This window comes from Archocentrus centrarchus, chromosome 3, assembly GCF_007364275.1.
Source record: "Archocentrus centrarchus isolate MPI-CPG fArcCen1 chromosome 3, fArcCen1, whole genome shotgun sequence".
In the NCBI taxonomy this organism is placed as follows: Eukaryota; Metazoa; Chordata; class Actinopteri; order Cichliformes; family Cichlidae; genus Archocentrus; species Archocentrus centrarchus.
The window spans coordinates 12,567,825-12,587,642 of NC_044348.1; the positions used below are offsets into that span (position 1 = coordinate 12,567,825).

General features: G+C 40.2%; 1 protein-coding gene across 1 annotated transcript in view; it reads right to left on the minus strand.

Moving 5' to 3' along the window:
- LOC115773059 (ephrin type-A receptor 6-like) overlaps window positions 1-12,977 on the minus strand; it is an 81,537-nt gene extending 68,560 nt beyond the window's left edge. Inside the window, exon 1 of the mRNA XM_030719568.1 lies at window positions 12,575-12,977. Coding sequence (XP_030575428.1) covers window positions 12,575-12,653 — 79 coding nt within the window. The 5' untranslated portion in view covers window positions 12,654-12,977. The remainder of the gene's footprint in view (window positions 1-12,574) is intronic.
- Window positions 12,978-19,818: the final 6,841 nt, after the last annotated feature.

Genomic DNA, 19,818 nt, shown 5'->3' on the forward strand with positions numbered 1-19,818 from the left:
CAATTGCTTTATGAGTAAGGAAATGCAGATTTACCATTTTCTCACTTAACTGTCTGCACCTTCCTTTGAAGATTTTCATTTACATGAATATCATTGTACACTTTTACATTTACTGCCTCTGATGCTTAGCTTGATGTGACCTCTGATTCTCACTACTCTCAGTAAAAGAAAAAAAAAGATGATCTTGTTGTCTAATAACTGCACATATCAGAAGGTTTTATTTTGTTTTATTTTATTTTTTGAAAGCCTATTTCAGATACAAACTGTGTTTGCAGAATATGTCTGTGTTTTTCTGTAGGGGAAACCTGAATAAAATTTTAGGCTTCCACAGAGTGGCACAGTGTATATATATATATATATATATATATATATATATATATATAATCATCCCTGCAGATGGTTCGTTAACACTATCTAGGCGCTGAGTAGTCAGAATCTCTAAAAATGTAAGGATATGGATATAAGGAGGTTAAGGATATTCAAGTAAGGCTGAGATCCACCAGGGTGACAGCCAGTTCTATAGGGACCCTTGGCTTTTTTTTTTTCCTTTTTCTTTTATACTTTTGAGGATGGATGGTTACAGAAAGCCACTGGGAAAGAAAAAAGAATCATTATTTTCTATGAGATGATAATAAAAGTGGACAGCAGCATCTAATTCACCTGACTCTGAGCACAAATGATGCAGTTTCCTAATACTGAAAGAAGTCATTGCAGTGTCTTCCTGAATGTCACTGCTGTTGGGATGAAATGATCCCATAGCAAGAATGACATGTCAGAAACCTCTGTCTTAAAATACAAAGCAAATCAATGGATGAATAAACAAAGGGTTTACCTAATTTGGTGACTAATTGATTGGCAGCAATTGTACCAGTGTTAGTTTCAATAAATTATTTGTGCATGAACCATTTATTAAGAAAGATACCAAATATTTTTCAGTTTCTCAAATGAGAGGATTTTCTTGTTTGTTTACTGGGAAATCTGTATTTTTTTTTTGAATGATCAGGGAAAAAAAACTATTGAACTCAAATTCCTTTGGTGAGTGTGTAGTTATAGTTTAACAACCAAAAGTAGGTGCAATATGTTTGTCTGTCAGGCTTTGGATCTCTTTACATGCTTAACCCATGGCTCTGTTGCAGCTTGGACTTGCTCCCAGTTCTTGTTACGTTAGATTTAGTGCTTGTTTGAAAGCTCTTAGTGCACTTTATTGTCACTGTATTTAGGTACAATGAAATTCTATATGGTGCCTCACAGAAAATAAATAGAATGTAAAAGCATATTTTTTTAAAAAGTAGAAGCAGCAATAATATCTGAAAGTGGCTACCTGTGCAAGTTTTCTTAACAGTCTCTGAGGATGAATGTGATGTGGCTATGGGTAAAGGAGAGGTGTGATGCATGGGGCTCTGGAGAGAAGCTGCTCCTCAGTCATTTGGTTGGCTTGTGTTGCCCTGAATCATCCACCACACAGCAGAGGTTCAAATACGGAGAGGCTTGGGTGTTCGTCTGGGAGTCTGGGTCACCTTCTCACACTATGCAATTCTCTTTGCTCAGTGGCTGGACAACTGATAAACCACATAGCTGACGGAATGGTCTTGATGGTGAGATGGTTCAGCTCAAGCCAGTAGGCTGTCTCCCCTATAAGCCCTACTATTGTGTTGCCAGCTAACTTCATAATGGTACAAATGGGGTTGAAGTCATGAGTGAAATGTTTGGAGAGCACTGGACTCAGCATGCAATCCTGTGTGATACCCTTTATTTAGGAAGGGAGTGAATGAGTTTCTGGCCTTTTATGGATGGTCAGTGGCAAAGTATGACTCATGGACCAAGGTTTTACATTTTTTATGACCAGTTTGTAGAGAATAACAGTGTTTGATGCAGTTCTCATAATGGTTTGGTTCTTTTGGGTGAGGATGTGTGAAGTGCTGTTGCAATGACTTCTTTAGCGAGGTAGGCAAACTTATGTTCCTCTAGATTAGTGGTGGTAGATGCTTCTTATTTGTGACAGTACAAGCTTCTCGACAGATGGCCCTCACCTGGTTTGGCTTTAACCCTATTTACTTCCCTATTAGAATGCACATCAGATAAATTTTCAGTGTCTTCTGAGATATTTGTTGTCATTAGCATTGGCAACTATGGCAAAATGACATCATAAAAATGATGTCATACATATTGAAAAATGGCTTGAACTTCTTCCATCCATCCATCCATTCGCTTCCGCTTATCCTGTTCGGGGTCGTGGGGGGGGCTGGAGCCTATCCCAGCTGTCATAGGGCGAGAGGCGGGGTACACCCTGAACAGGTCACCAGCCTGTCACAGGGCCGGCTTGAACTTCTTATAACACGTTATATTCAACACAAGTGGAACTGGAACGTTCAATAATGCATACTTCTGAAACAAATAACTCCTTTCTTGTTACAACTGGAGTTTGAGGGACAATGTACCTCACGGCTGATCTGTCAACGTGGATTTTGACCTTCATAATTCCATGTATTCACCAAATTAGCATAAATTATTTTAATTAATTACTTTAATTAATAAGTGTTCCATAAATACATAATTACGTAAAATGTTGTTAATGTGATTAAAATGCCCAATTAAAAAAGAAAACCTGGAAACTACATTGATTAAACCGAAAGCAATACATTTTTTAAAACGTCTGTCAAAAAGCTATTACGATGGAAACATTAAAAGTGGTGAATTTGACTCATTATAATAGAACCGTTGCCAGATAAATTCTAGGAAAAGTCACCAAGTTCTAGTGGTTCTACCTTTAGCCGCTCAGGAGTTACATGACGTAAAACTTGGCACGGGCCTCAAAAGCCCACCAGCCCGTCGAGATAGGGTTAAGACCAATGTTGGGCTCTCATAAGGTGGGATATTTAGTGGCAGACCCACAGGGAAAGAACTGGAAAATGTCAGGTAGCTTGTAGTCATCACTGGGTGGTCTTTTTGTCCATCAGTGCCTTAAAACCTTTCCACATGCTTTGCATCACTCATGCTGCTTCTAGGTTTTCCCCATGGGGGGGGGCAGGGTAGATCCATGATCTTTAAGCTAAAGTCAGACTTAAGAAAACGTCCTCATATTACCTAGGTGTACTAAATGCATTGCTTTGAATGCTTCTCAGATGTTTGTGTAGACTTGACTTTGAATGTTGTACTCTGGTATTGGGGAGTTGACATGGAGCTAGTTTAGCATTAGCACATGGGGGAATACTACAATGACTGTTACTGTCATGAATTCACCCAAAAGAAAGCAAGTTCTGCTCCTCAACACATACTCCAGGTCCAGGCAGCAATGTTTATAATCTTTTGTACACATCAGTGCAAACTCCTTTGCTCTTCCTGGAGTCCCTAATCTGATCTGTTCTGTAAACAAAACAAACAGCTAGCTCTATAGCTGCACCAAGAATGCTGTGGTTCAGCCAGGTCTCTGTGGTGACTGTCATGCAGTGCTGCATTATTCTCAGTCTCATTTCATCCATCTTGTTGATAATAGACCAGGAGCTCCAAGTACCAGGCTCAAAAGTACTTGTCTAAAAAGGTTTTCCAAGCTGTGGGTATTGTAAGGCCCCTCTACCACATCCAGCCCTTTGTTTGTCTCTGACTGCCTGTGTGAGGTAAATGGGAAATTAGGATTAAAAGGAAAATAAGTATACAGTACCAGTCAAAAGTTTGGATACACAGACTTTTGACTGATACTGTACACCATGCAGTTTGTCCCATTTCAGCCACCAAACAATTTGATAAACTGCCCCTCACAGAATGGCTTACTGTTTTCTGCAATTCTGTGAGGAATCAGTGCTTTCATTTTGAAGGTGACTTTTTTTTTTCTTTAATTTACATACATATACGTGTTCGTAAGTGGATGCAGCTTCACCATAAATCAGTTGGAACTGACACTGATGAGAGATGTGAGTTTGCTAGATCCCAAAAGATGTCAGCTCACATAAAAAAAGATTAATCTAGAATGCAGAGATTTTAACAAGACTTATGGACATAAGTATTTATTTACTGAAGTCAGAGTTAAAGCTGTGTGCTTAGTTTGTGGAGAGCAGTTTAACTATTACAATTTGAATCACCATTAGGAGATTAAATAAACAGAGAAATACAAGAACTTGACTGATGCAGAGCAGGAACAGACACCTGAACCTTTGCTAGCAAAACCACAAAAGCAACGAGGACTTTTTACCAAGCTTTAAATACCCAGGGATGGAGCAGTCAAGACCAGCTTTGTGATTTCCCACCAAATCGCAAAAAACAGAAAATGATGATGGGGAGTCAAAAAGTGTTTTTTGTTGTACTCTACCATCTCTGCCATGCTAATATGCCCTAAGAACAAAGAGGCATTTGAGAATGTGCCCCTCTTCAGGTGAACTTTAACAAGACGGAGCGAGGACGTTGCAGGAAACCTAGAGCTTCAATTGAAAAACAAAGCGAACAAAGTTCACTCTTTCTCCTTGGCTCTGGGTGAGAGCTGTAATGTCCACAACACAGCCCAGTCACTCATCTTTGTCCTTGAGATAGCAAAAGAGTTTGAGAATATGAAGGAGCTGGCAGCAGTAAGCTCAATGAAAGGGCCTACGACAAGGTGTGATTTGTTCACATAGGTAATTGCATGCTTGGATAGGCTGGGGCTGAAATGGAACAAACTGGCAGGTGTTAGAGCTGATGGCTGTCGAAATGTGGACAGTAAAATATGTAAAACTTTTGAAGTGGATGCAAGATAAAGTGACTGAAATGAAACCAAAACTTAAATTGGTATTTTTGTATCGTGTGATTCACCAGGAGGTGTTGTGTAAATCGATGCTAAAAATTAATCATGTAGCTTAACTAAACTAGTTCATTTCTTCAAGGCAAGAGCTCTGAATCATAGACAGTTTGTTACACTTGTGGTGGAGCATAAGGCTGAAAATGGTGACATAGGCTACCACACAGCTGTCAGGTGGGTCAGCTGGGGAAAAGTGCTAAAAGTAGAATAAGAGAGAGTAGAAATTTAGAGTTTTGTGAGAAGAAAGGTGAGGATGTTCCAAAGTTCTCAGATGCAGAATAGAAGGCAGATCTTTTATTTGGAGTTGATGGAAATGTCCTTCACATTTACACCTCAGACATTGAAACTGATTTTAATGCACTTGTTCAAGTGCAAAACAGACTAGATTTCTCTAACTGAATAAGAAAAAGAACTGAAAAAGATAAAAAATGAAATTATTAAACTACAAGCAAAACAGCAATAGCACATTTTATAAATTTACGTCTTTGAAATTCAGCAAAAACATGCACATTTTGTTCTCAGCTGTTTTGGGGAATGTTGATTAAATAGTGATAAAATTTTTGTGTTTTTCTTGGACTTTTTGCATTTTTATTGCTTAATTGTAATTATAGACTCTTACCAGTAGCAGTTTATAATGAGATCAAATTAATATTAGGCAGAATTTGAGTTCACTTTGTTGGTGTGGCCCTACAAAACAGTCCCAGTTTCTCATGTGGCCCCTTGGGGAAAATTAATTGCCCACCCCTGGGTTAGCTTGTAGTTTAGCACACTTCCCTCATTTCTGTCCATGGCCTATGCTGCTTTATAGGTGGGATAGTAATTCCTGTGGAGAATGGTGTGTACAGAATCTTCAGCAGGATAAAAAATTGCAAGGTCCTTGTCATAGTCCCTGATAGATGGTGTAAAGGTAGTAATTGATAGGTCATATGTGATGAACGCTGCTATTCTGTTGAAGAACAATAGATTAAGAGAATTGAGAAAATAAAGGAAAAAGCAGGAGAGAGCTGAGCCACTGCATCTCTACGTGCCACAATCAACACCATTGCAATCTATCTTCACTTTACCCATCTCTGCTCTGCTCTCATCTCTGCTCCACAGACCCCTTGTGGGAAGGGGCATGCAGTGTGAAACACACATACACAGTCTTTTTGTTATTAAACTGTATTATTAAAACACATTTCAATTACACACACACACAGTATATTAAAATAAAAATTCCCCACTCATCCTGCAGGCCGTTTTTGTTTGTCCTTCAAACTCAGGTCCTCTGCCAGAGGCCTGGGAGATTGAGGGTCCTGTGCAGTATCAGTATCTGTTCCTAGGACTGTGCTTTCTGGAAGAGATCTTGGATGTCATTCCTAGAATCTGTTGGAGCCACTCTCCCAGTTTGGGTTCACCGCCTCAAGGCTTCCAGTTACCGAGGGTGCCACTGGTGCCTTTACCTTCCACATCCTCTAGCTCTTTTCTCAGCCATTGGTATTTCTTGAGCTTCTCATGTTCCTTCTTTCTGATGTTACTCAATATTCTTAAATCTATCACTATGACTTTCTTCCTCTGTTTGTCCACCACTTCTATGTCTGGCTGGATAGCCATCACCAGTTTGTCTGTCTGCATATGGAAGTCCCACATGATCTTAGTTTGGTCATTTTCAACAACCTTTTGGGGCATATTCAATTTTGACTTTGGGACTTCCAGGCCATACTCACCAGAGATGTTCCTGTTTAATATGCCAGTCATGATTATTTGGTGTATGCTCCTGTATGCCCTGCCTGCTAGCATGTGCTGGATCACCTCAGGGGTATCTCTGCCGTGGTCTGTTCTTAGATCCGCTGGCCACTGAACATTGTTGTTATGTGTTACATCCTCTCCCATATGCTTTTCCAGTATTACTCCATCTCCAGCCTTGGTGGGGGGCTGTTATCATATTATTCCCCTGCCACTGAGAGTACACCTTGGATGGTTCAGTGGAGAACATCTGGTTTATTCTCCTGGCTTCTATGTCTCTGGTACAGTATACCTCTTCAAGCGGTTATCAAGGCTGTGAGTCTTTGACTCAGGTATGGACAGCTTCTTGCACTTCTTCAGCACCCCTCTCTTCATCACACCTTTCTGCAGTTCAGATAGTTGGATAACTTCCCTCCATGCTGCCTAGTCCTTGGCCTCGTGTTCTCCACGAGGGGTATTGCTCCTTGTGGCTGCCGTTCACCTTACAGCCAAGTATGTCAAGAATCACTGCTGCTGTAGTAGAGATCCGCTGGCTGGTTTCAGGTATGGTTGCAGTAGGGATTGTCCATAGTGTTGCATTTACATCTTCTAGTAGACTTTCAGAGGGTACTTCATGTAGACTTGGTTATCAGCCATGGAGAGTCCAGGTTTCCAGCTTAGCCATGACCTTCTCTTTTGGGTCAGCTGCTCTGGCATTCAACATACCAGTTGTTATTCAGGCTTAGTACCCCACATGCACATCGGATCCCAATGGGGAAGAAAAATCATGCTGGATATCTATACTGATATGGACTGGGTAATTTGTTAGGAAGGAAAGGATGTCACATTGTTTGATGGAAATGAAAATTATCAACCTACACAGAGCTGAATTCAAAGTGAAAATTTTAGATGCCAGGCTAGTCTATTTTGCCAAAATTTCAACTCAGATTGGTACTCAATAGTTTGTATGGCCCCCACCTGCTTGTATGCATACCTTACAATGTCAGGGCATGCTCTGAGGGGGTCCTCGGGGCCTCAGATTGGGACCAGGCCATTACTGAGCTCTTGGACCTCTGAAGGGCAACCTGGTGACATCGGATGGATGGAAGCATAATGTCTCAGAGGTGTTTTGTTGGATTTAGCTTAGGTGAGTGTGAGGGCCAGTCAATGTTATCAATTTCTTCAGTCTCCAGAAACTGCCTGCATACTCTCGTCATATAAGGCCAGGCATTGTCATGCACCAGGAGGAACACAGGATCCATTGAACCAGTGTAGGGTCCAACAACAATTTCATTCTGATACCTAATGGCAGTCAGGGTGCCATAACCTAGCCTGAGGTTCCTCCATGGATATGCCTCCCCAGACCATCACTGACAGACCACCAAATCGGTCATGCTGTATGATGTTACAGGCAGCATAACATTCTCCATGGCTTCTCACAACCTTTTCACATCTGTCGCATGTCCTCTGGGTGAACCTGCTCTCATCTCTGAAAAGCATAGGGTGGGCCTGCCAATTCTGGTGTTCTATGGCAAATGCCATTCAGGCTCCACACTACTAGGCATACTGTAGGGCATAGGGTGTTGTGCCCCCAGGCCATCCTCATGAAGTCTGTTTCTGGTTATGTGGTCAGAGACCAAACGTTCATCATTTTGTAGGGCTCTGGCAGTGCTCATCCTATTCCTCCTTGCACAAAGGAGCAGATAACTGGTCCTGCTAATGGATTAAGGACCTTTGGCAGCCCTGTCCAGCTCTCCTGGAGTAACTGCATGTCTCCTGGGATGTCCTCCATGCTCTTGAGACTGTGCTGGGAGACACAGCAAACCTTCTGGCAGTGGCACTTATTGATGTGCCATCCTGGAGGAGTAGAACTACTTGTGCAACCTCTGCAGGGTCCAGGTATTGCCTTACGCTAGTAGTGATACTGACCCTAACCAAATGTAAAACTAGTGAACAAACAGTCAGAAAAGATGTGGAGGGGAAAAAAGGTCAGCGGCCTCCACCTGTAAAACCATTCCTATTTTGGGGTTGTTTAATTGTTGCTCTCTAGTGCACCTGTTGTTAATTTCATTAACACCAAAGCAGCTGAAACTGATTAACAACCCCCACTGCTACTTAACTGACAAGATCAATATCCCAGAAGTTTAATTGACTTGATTCTATATTCTAATTGAAAAATGTTCCTTTATTTGTTTGTTTGTCCACACTGTAAACCCAGATTTTGATTCCACTTAAAAATATTGAGTTCATATTACTTAAAATTGCCTAGTATGTAAACATTACTTGTTAATGCTGAGTAGACTGTACTTTTTGATGGTCTACCTTATTGTAATCATGTGTTTGAGTTCAAACAACTTAATATCGTCAAGTTTTGCACCTGCGAAAAATCTAGTTTATACCAGTTTTAACAGACTGGACTAATGAGCAGCTGCATGGTGGTGTAGTGGTTAGCACTGCTGCCTCACAGGTAGAATGCTATCTAGAAAGTCTGGGTTCAATTCCACCTTAGACTAGGCCTCTTATTGCATGGAGTTTGGAATAGTAGATGTTTGGTTTTTTGTTCACAACGCTCTCTCGTGTAGTTTCTTATTGTTCCATGGACAAATGTTATTTGTAAATGTTAATGTACCAGTGTTCAGCAGGGCTGAGTTTTATCATGTTTGTTTATTTACCAAATTTAAACGGACATAGTTCAACACTGAAAAAAATATTTGGGTTACTGGGCAGCACGGTGGTGTGGTGGTTAGCACTGCTGCCTCACAGCTAGAATAGCTATCTAATAGCCTGGGTTCAATTCCACCTTGGCCTGGGACTCTTGGTGTGTGGAGTTTGTATGTTCTCCCTGTGTCTGTGTGGGTTTCCTTCTACAAACTGAAGACATGTGCTTTCTGGGGTTAGGTTAATTGGTCACTCAAATTGTGAATGGTTGTGTGTCTCTCTCTGTGTCAGCCCTACAACAGACTGGTGACCTGTATGGGGTGTACCCTGCATTTTACTCCCTTGTCAGCTGGGATAGGCTCCAGCCCCCACCACCCCCACACAACCATGAAAAGGATAAGGAAATTGATTGATCAAAAGACATTTTATTTTTTCATGAACTATAAAAGATAAGTTTGGTCAATTAGAACATACAGTTTAGAATTGGAAATGGAGTAGTGCTTACTTAACAGGCTGAGTTAAATAAATGGGTGGTGATTGCTTAAACTAAGTATCTTCAGTTACTGAAATTCTGTTATTAGTACATTCAACTTAGATCTTCCATTCCATTCCAAAAGGGTCTCGAGTACATTGAACATAGTCCTCTGCACTTATTTAACTGTTTCATTACATAAAAAATTTAAGGCAACGAGTTACCTTGGTTTTTTAAGTAGATTCAACTTATCCGTGTGTACAGTGCATACGTTTGTGTGTTTCAACACCGTCAAGTCTGGTAGGGCCCACTTGCATGGCTCAGTGGGGATGTCCATGTGCCTGTCACCCTTTCGTGACTGTGCAGACACTACACTACTGTGTGCCAACTATGTATGTGCCTTTCAGGTGGACTTCAGTGAAGTATAACAGGAATGACTACTCGTCTGGAATCTGCAGCTATTCCAGTATAATCCTCACCATAGCATCTGAGAGAAACTGACACTTTTTGGGGGCTTCCAGTCTGCCCTGTGGATATTTGGGCCAAGAGTTCCTGTTCCATCTACAGATTTCTATTTAGAAATGTAGACATATTTTTTTAACTCATTAAATCTACATCTTTGTCAGACAATAGCAGACAAATACAGTCCCTGTTCTTCTCTCTGCTTGGACTGTTTACCTGTCTGGAAGTCGGCTTAAATGTAATTGGTTAGTGGAATTCAGACTACAAAGAAAAACAGAAAGCTTCTAGTGAAAATCTTGTCCCTTGTCTACAGATTCTGCAAATTCACCTCCAGATATTTGTTGTGGAAATGAGCCTGTAAGCAGACTAAAGGGGCTGAGGTTTAGCAGTGTGTCATGTAGTCTGAAAGACTGTATACCGATTCTGCTCCGTGTATCAGATGAGTATCCATTTTTCAACACTTCCATGGCTGAACTTCTGTACACAAGAATCTAATAAAAGACTCTCAAAGGTAGTGTGTGTCTCTGTTCATGTGTTTTACTAAACCTAAACTGACAAGAGAAAGGGTCCAATGAAATAATTAGATACTAGAAACATAAACATGTCAGGCTCACTTGCTTACAAACTGCAGTTATCTAAGGTTACTCGAAAGCTGGAGAGCCTATCATTAGCTAAGATAAAGCTTTGTTTTGACCAGTACATCAACAGTCTTTCCGCACAGTGTGGGTGTCTGTCCTGAATTCCCACTTCTATACATTATAATGCATGAACAATGCTGCTTCCATATCGCTGCATATTCTGGTGAGAATGCTGACTTCACAAAAATGCCACAGATATAGTATATGTACAAGTAAGAACCCATTTATAAGGCTCTTTTTGACACATGTAACTTCAAACATATGAAAAATTCATGCCAAAGTTTAAACAGAAATTTACCACTCATTTTAACAATATTCAATATATTTTTATAATAAATGAACATATATTTTATGACTCTAAAAGACCAATAAACCCCTACAGACACAGTGTCTTTCCTCTTATATTATTTTAGTCTAATAGAGTATATACAAGTGATTCACAGTCGCTCGAAAACTCATTCAGACACATCGCACCTGTCTAACATATATTAGCTTGTTCACACTACATTTTAAGCACCTCACGTTGTCATTTTTTCAAGTTTCCCTTGTGTACATCCCCTCTTCTTCAAGCCTGTCACCACCACAGGCAGACATCCTGTGGGGACTCATATATACACACACACACACACACACACACACACACACACACACACACACACACACACACACACACACACACACACACACACACAAGACAGAAAAATGTAGTGAAGGAGACTTTGACATTTGGCTAGTGAAGCTCCTGTCATCTTTGAAAATGTGTATCCTAAACATTAAACATTCAGGAAATAATATTAAACTGACCTCTTTGCAAATGTGCGAAAAGGAAGATGTCAAGAACAGGTTCCATTATGGCAACCATTTACCCATGTGACTTGTGAGTAAAGCAAAGGAGAAATAATACAGTTATTTCTTGTCTTTCTCAAACACATGCAACTGCACACTGATGTCAGTGTGACTCAAAGTGAATTCTGAAATATGGAGAGCTATTCTGATGAAGCTACTGTCAACCACTGGCCCAACATAATAAAATTCACCTGCCTTAGAGGATTCCTCTTCGGACTTTAAGGGGCTGCCATTTACAGTAACAGTGAGTGGTTTCTATAGCTGTGGTGAGGTTTCTGTGCACTCTGATTTCAGAGGTGAATAGGATGTAATTTGGCTCAAGGAGTTTCTGCCTGTAGACCTTTCCTTTTCTTTATCTTTTTTGCATTTGGATTTTGTGACTTTCGGTGTGTTGTTATTATGAAAATGAGATGCATGTACAGTACCAGTGCTTAAAGCTATATATTTCGTCTAAAATTTCTGCATTTTGAGTGTGTATAAAGTTTCAGATAAACAATGACATAATGTTAAACAAACTGGTATGAAAAAGTGACTGACTACATGTTGTTATTGGAAGATGTGTGTTGTAAGCAATACGTGATCATTGATTGAAACAAACACAAATGCACTGAAACCAAGACTGACATCTATGGGTCCAGCCGACAAAAAAAAAATCTTAGACGCATTTTGAGGCTGCAAATGTCGCTCAAATGCGGAGAGCGCGTTAAAATGTGTTTTCTGTTGTTGTTTAACAAATGCCTACAAGGTGACACGAGAAAGAAATAGCATAAAATCTGTAAAAAAAAGAAAAAAGAAAAAAAAGAAAGAAAGAAAAGAAAAAGAAAAACCGTCAATCTATGATGGATGAAGAAATCATAACTTATTTTGTTCAATATTTAACATGCAAAGAAAAGGCTGCACTTTAAAGCTTTGCATTTTGCGCGTGAGCGTGTGTTGTGAGAAAATCTGTTTTCTTTGAGAAGACTAATTTGGTGCATCTACCCTTGTTCTAAGTGTGTGGTTGTTGTTGTTGTGACGCCCTTTGCTCACCTTGATTTGAGGTTCCCGGGTCCGACAGGATACTTTTAAGCAAGAACAAAAACACGCAGTATTTCCCACCGGAGCTCATCGTTGAGTCAGACAAGTGCGCTCAGAAGTAAAACGTTGTACAGACTCCTAAATGGATCTCCAGGCTGAAAAGGTGAGGTTTGTATCATAGAGGAGGATATTGAAATCTCCCCAGTATCCAGACTCGGGAAGTCACGGTCGCATCCACGGGAGTTCGTTCGTTCACTTCTTTTTTTCTTTCTTTCTGTCTTTCTTTCCTTTTCTTCTTTTTTTTCTTTCTTTTTTCAGCCACGCATCCCGTATATATCCATGTGGGCATGGACAGACAAGCGATGTACACCACCAGTCATCGTGCACGAAACCTCGACAACTTAAGCTGCAGAAATTTAAATAATAAAAATAAATTCGATAAATAATTGTCTATAAAACATCAAAAGACACACAGGGTGACGTTTGCAAGTGCACAATACGACAAAAGTGCCCAAAAGCGAAGTTCCCCGACGAGCATGTGTGGTAAAGTCAGTGGGCAATGCTTGTTAGTCAGTGTTTTCATCCCTAAGCGAGAGCAGGAAAAGGAACAATCCCGGACGCCTCACTTTCAGCCGGTGCATCTCCTGTTGTGTTTCTGTATCACTGCGTGTATCTCTCGCTCCCTCCTCTCAGGATAGGAGGGATGCTCTGGCGCAGGCTGAGGAGCTGATTTTTGTACCACAACTAGAGATTTAGGTGCCAAGTCCAGGCAAGCAAATATAACTTGTTCTCTGTGATATGTGACCTCATTTCTCACTTTACATCATGTAAAATGCGCCATTACAATCGGTTTCTGCTGTGGTATTGATTACATGGGACGTTAGGGGAAATAGAGAGAACTATGAATCCATTATTAGACTACTGTATCAGTTCTGTGCTGTGATGTAGGTTATACCTGCATTGGATTATGTTGTTGGAATAGTAATGTGTCTGGGGCAGTTTCTATTTATGGTGGCAGGGAGGAAACAAAGCAGACAGATATGGTTTAAGTTAATATAGAGTATGATGAGTTGAATGTGCACGCACACACACACCCCCAAACACACATCTTGCAGTGGGTGCTTCCTTATTAGAAATAAATCCACTAAATACTTTACAGTTACACTGTAAGTAAAAATATGTCTTGACTAGAGTTTCATCTTGGATTCAAACACCTGTCCCAGCTAATGACTTGTGAACTTCAACCTACGACACAATAGTGGAAATGACTGTTAGAATCTGCAGTCGGGGGATGATAAAATTACCTTATGGACTCCAGAGTTTCAGGTCAGCTAGTGGAAAGTAAAGATTGTGCCTTACTGACAGTCACACCAATCACTCTTTGTCCATTTGGATGACAGTTACGTAATAGTTGCTCTTTGGATGAGCATATTGTATTTAGACAGGGCATGATGTTCAACTGCATATGTGGCTGCTGGCACCAACCACTATCTCCTGTAGTCTTGAACACACAAAAAATGCAATAATTAACAAATGTAGATGTGTAGGGGGCGGCACAGTGGTGCAGTGGTTAGCGCTGTGACTTTACAGTAAGAGGATCCTGAGTTTGAATTCTTTCTGTGTGTCTGTGTGGGTTTTCTCTGGGTACTCCAGCTTCCTCCCACAGTCCACAGGCCATCCATGGGGTTAGGTTAATTGGTAATTCTGGAGTGAGTGTCAGTGGCTGTCTGGCTGTCTGTGTTAGGCCTGTGACAGATTGGCAATCTGCCCTATGACAGCTGGGATAGGCTCCAGCCCCTTGGTGACCCTGAATTGGTTAAGTGGAAGAAAATGGATGGATGGATGTAGATGCTTGGCTTGTTCAGACACAGAGAATCACTAAGATGATCACTGAGGCTAACTCTGGTAAATCTAATTGTCACAACTGAAGGTAACCTCTCTACACATTTTTCTTTTCTTTGTCTCAGGTTGCTAATCAGCAAAAAGCCTATCCCAGCTGTCATAGGGCATTAGGTATGGTACATCCCTGCCTGTCTTTGGACATGCAGTTAGGAAACCAGAATACCCATAGATAGCCCACGCAAACACAGGGAGAACAAAGCCAAGGTGGATTCGAACCCAAGACTTTCTTGCTGTGAGGCAACAGTGCTACGTAATCACCACACCACTGTGCTGCTTTTATATGCAGCTTGAAAATCCACCTGTTATTTTAAATATTCTGATAAAGTATTTCTGATTGCAGTCCCTTTCAGTGAAGGATTCAAGGCGTATTTCTTCTCTGTGTATGACTCACATGATCTCCTAATAATGCATCAGCCAGTGGTTTCAGTACCATGGATAGTTTCAGTAGCCAGAAAAAGTGTTTGTCTCTGTAATATTTTTTTGACTTACTTGGTTCATTATAAAGTATTGGTATATTCAAACAATTACTTAAATTATGAGGATCTACTGTACAGAGTATAAGCACTGTCAGTCAACAAAATTTAAACCTTCTGGTAATGTTGCTTCAGGTCTCCAGGGGCCACGTCAGTCTTCTCTACTGCAACCCCGAAAAATCCTGGAACCACTCCTGGATCTCACAGACAGTGATAGCTGAAAATGGTCATATTTTACAATATATTTCAACTACAAATGCTTTTTTGAAGCATTTGCTCTTGTTTTCAGTTTTATGTTTGTCTTTTGCATCCTCCCTTCAAACTGCTGTTTGAAGGACTCATGTGGCTATTGATTCTAATGGTCAATTTTAAGCCATTTACTTCCCGCAGAGGGAATTGAATGCAACTGCTTTCCATATTTTCATGATTCTATATTTGCTCTCTAAGCAATGGGAGTGAGTCCATTTGTCCTAGAAACACTTTGCTCAAAGCATGATCCTCATTAAAGTTATCCATTTCCAAAAACTTTTGTGCAGATATTCAATATTTCCAAAGTAGTGCAGTAGTCGCTGTTACAGACATGTTTGAATCTGCAGAGTTAGATGTCACAGTGAGTGGAGGTTTAATCTATAAACTATGTTGTCTGACATCGGTATATAGGCTCCAGAGGAGTGAGATATCAGGCATAAAGGGGACACACAGGAATAGAGTAGCACTGATGTAGCCACCAGAGACCCTGAGATATCAATGAAATGTGCAGAATGTGTAGCAGAGACAGGTGAAATAACTGCTTCTTAAGCGATGTGGATAGGTAGATATTGTTGATTGACATATGATGAAGTGTCCACTGGTGACCAGCTGTCAGTTAAAAAGTGATGGGCGAAGAGTGGATCACTTTATGAAAGGATGAGGCTTTAAGACCCCATAGTACTATCTGAATGTGACTTTATCACATCATGTCTTTACCTCTGATGATACAGGCTCCACCCAATGACAGCCAGGTGCCAGGAGGAAAATCTCCAAAATCACACCTTCATCCAAACAACCAGAAACCACAGATTTCCAGCACCCTGCCAACACCAAGTTTGAATTAAATTATATGAATGATTGTTGAGAAATCAAAAGAACATTCACACAGACAGACACACATACAGGGATTTCTTAGATTTATTATATTGTACATAAAGGGTTTTCCAAAGAGTTTTGGAATGTATACCAAACTTGAAATTAGTTTTAAAAATGAACATGAATCTCTTTGTATATCTCTATTTACTGTATAAACTATTGTAGAAACTGTGACATCTGCCTTTGCTCATGATAGCATGCCTCCGATAGCAGGAACTACTGTAGTTTATCTAAGCAAACATCACTGTTGTGGTTTAGTATTTTGTATTCCACTTTTCTATTTATTTATTTTTTTCATTTTTAGCTCATTGCCTTTTGTAACAGAACCATTATTTAGACCTCTCAGCTTTACCATTACCTGCCTCACATGTTTTTTTTTGTGTTAACTTTCTTTAAAACGCAGCCATTCAACTTTGACCCAAAAGCACAGCAACAGCTTTAGACAAAAAGCACTTGCCAACTGAATAAATGTGAATATTAATAAATACTATCTTACTACAGGCTGTGCAGCAAGTGATTTTTTAAAAGTAAAAGTGATGATAAGTATAATCGAGCAAACCCACGTCTCTTGATTATTGCAGATGCACCCTTGTAGCTTAACCACTGATGGTCACAGCAGAGGAATATGCACCTGTTATTTGAATGAATCATTCTATAACTGGCAAAATTTTATGCATATCCATCCCATCATTGTTGAGATATATTATTACCATCCAAATGACTGACTTTACTACCCATAACTGTAATAGCATGGCTAAAAAGTGTATATCACTAGATTGTGGCCAACACAATTTTGAAATTTTTATGAAAACGATCCAGATCCCCGCCAAATTGTAGGTCTTCTTCTTTTGGCAATGCTCCACCTCCTCTGTCAAGTTTCATGAATATCAGCCAGATAGAGTTTGCATAATACCAAAAAACAGTGTTCAAAACACCTTTGCCTCAGCATTGACATTGTTGGGGAAGTAAAACCTAATAAAATAAAAGATGAAAACTAACTAAATGTCCTTGATTTCTTTTAGTAAAATTGCTGATTAACGCAAAGTAGACTTCAGTCAATCACAGTAACAAGTACCAGAAAAGGTTAGCAGCGCAGTGTAGTGATCCCTCAAAGTCACAAAGTGAGCAGAGTGGATGGGAATAGAGCAGCTTTAACAGTGAGAAGTCTTTCAAGATCCCAGGACAGAATGACCTGTGAAAGAATAAACCCTCATTAAGTCCTGGATAGGGATTATCACTCTTCAGCTGCAGACTGACTGGGACCATTAAGAGCTTTAGAGCATCATTTCCCGCAATCCATTTACTCTTACACATCTCCTCTGCTGTAGGACACCACACGTCGTGCCGTCTGATTATTCCTAATGTTGTCTGCCTGTCAGGCTACATCTTTGTTTGTCTTCCACGTTTAGAGTACCCATTGCTCCTCTCCCACTCTCCTCCTTTAGCCTTCTTTCTGTCTTGTCACACTCTTCAACCTTTCCTCTCTGTGTTTCATTCTCTTTCCCTTCAGCCTTGTTGTTCATTCCCTCTGCCTCCCTCACCATCACCTCTGTTTTCCCCCCTTTCCCTTCCACAAACAACCCACTCCTTCCCTTCAGATCTTGTGCTGTTTTACCAAGCCACCTACGCCCGCACTTCTTCTCCTCCGTCCATCTTATTCTGTTATGTGTGACCTCTCTCCCCCTCCCTCTCTCTTTCTCTCTCCCTCTTTTCCTCTCATTCTCTCACTCTCTCACTCTCTCATTCTCTTCCCTCCTCCCATCTTCCTCTCTGAATATTTTATGATTTGGTGGCACAGTGCTGAGGTGAGGAGCCTTCCTATGTCTAGAGCTTGCACAGCACAAATATTTACTCCTCAAGCCGAGCTTAGTTGAGTGTTAGAACAGACTAAGAGCGTGTGTGTGTGTGTGTGTGTGTGTGTGTGTGTCTTATAAGTAACAGTGATTACATGTGACATTGGCCCCAGAGGGGGAAGGAGGTCTTTGGTTTCATACTTCTATGATGTTACTCCTCCATTGCACAACTCAGATAGATAGATAGATAGATAGATAGATAGATAGATAGATAGATAGATAGATAGATAGATAGATAGATAGATAGATAGATAGATAGATAGATAGATAGATAGATAGATAGATAGATAGATAGATAGATAGATAGATAGATAGATAGATAGATAGATAGATAGATAGATAGATAGATAGATAGATAGATAGATAAAGGAGGAAAAGAGGATGAAATGGATAAAAGCAGCAGAGAGTGGGGAATCTCACGTTAGCTGCACATTGACAAATGTCTGTTCTGTTTTGGCTGGCGAGAATGGAGCTCAATTGCAGGTCTGAAAGAACATCAAAACACAATTACGGGCTGACATGGAACTGGTCATGCAGAAGAGTGAGGACAGGGCAAGAAGAAGAAGTGGAGCTAGGGGAAGGAGGAGGAGCACTCAGTAAAGAGAGATGACAGGGGAAGAAGAAGAAGTGGAGCTAGGGGAAGGAGGAGGAGCACTCAGTAAAGACTGATGACAAGAAAGCATGATGCATGTGAAGCAGACAGAGAGACAACAGTGTTTTATTGGCTATGATTAGAGAAAAAAGTGGGACAGAAATTGATGGTAATGCATTGAGAAGGTGTGAATGTGTGTATAAATACTTTGAAAAGACTTTAGGTTAAGTTTCTTACTGACTGGCCCTGTTCATCATACAAAGAATCAATTACTGTGTATTTGAAATATGATGCATTAAGAGAGACAATTTTCATTTTCCTCCAAGTGAATCTGAAATTTGCTATGAACTTCTTTGAAGTCAGTGTGGAGACTGAACTGGGCTAGAAGCCCAAATGAAGACGGCTCCGTGGGTTCACCACAGGCCAGATTACAGCCTCTGCTTCCCAAAGCAAAATGGAAATAGATGGCAATGTATTGTTGCGTGCTGGTAACTTTATTGCAGATTTCACAAAGTATCTGACTGATTGATATCTGATTTTCACATGCATTCATGACCCCAGAAGACGATCCCCGACTGTTTATTGAGATCCAAGAGCATGTCAGGATTTCCGTTAGACCTAATCTTAACATTCAGAAGAAACAGCTATAAATCTCATGACAGGCTCAGCAACTTCAGCTGGTCATTGGGCTTAATGCTAACCATTTAATATTAAACTAATATTGTAACACAATAACAGGTCTGCCAAATGTAGCACAGCCATGTGTAATGTAGCTTAAAGCAGAGCTTTGTCTCAGACCATTTACTAATAGATTGTTATCGGCCCTCATTCCACTTATTTTTAATCTGCCCTCCAGCACCAACTTTAACTTTTACAAATGGCCTACAGCTTAATATAAAGGCATGCACCAGGAGGAAACAGTTAATCCCAGGATGGAAAATAATGTCTAACAAAGTCTGTGATATCATCCAATTTTGTAAACAGTACACAAACATAAATGTCCAAAAAAAAAAAAGTCATTACATTACACATCATCTCTCTACTCTCTTTGTTTTTGAATATAGTCCAGTATATTTGAGATCTTGAACTTAATTATGTTGGGACAAAATATTCTTCATTTTGAGTCACAGCCTTTTCTGTTCTGAATTCCATTAACATTCATTCCTTTTGAAATCTGTAATTATTATGAAGCAGCTGTATTGCAAAAATGAAAATATTATCTACACCTAGATATGCAATAACTTACATGTTATAAAAACATCCAAAATATTATCATTTTAACATTACACTTGAGTGGACTAAGTCTAAGTA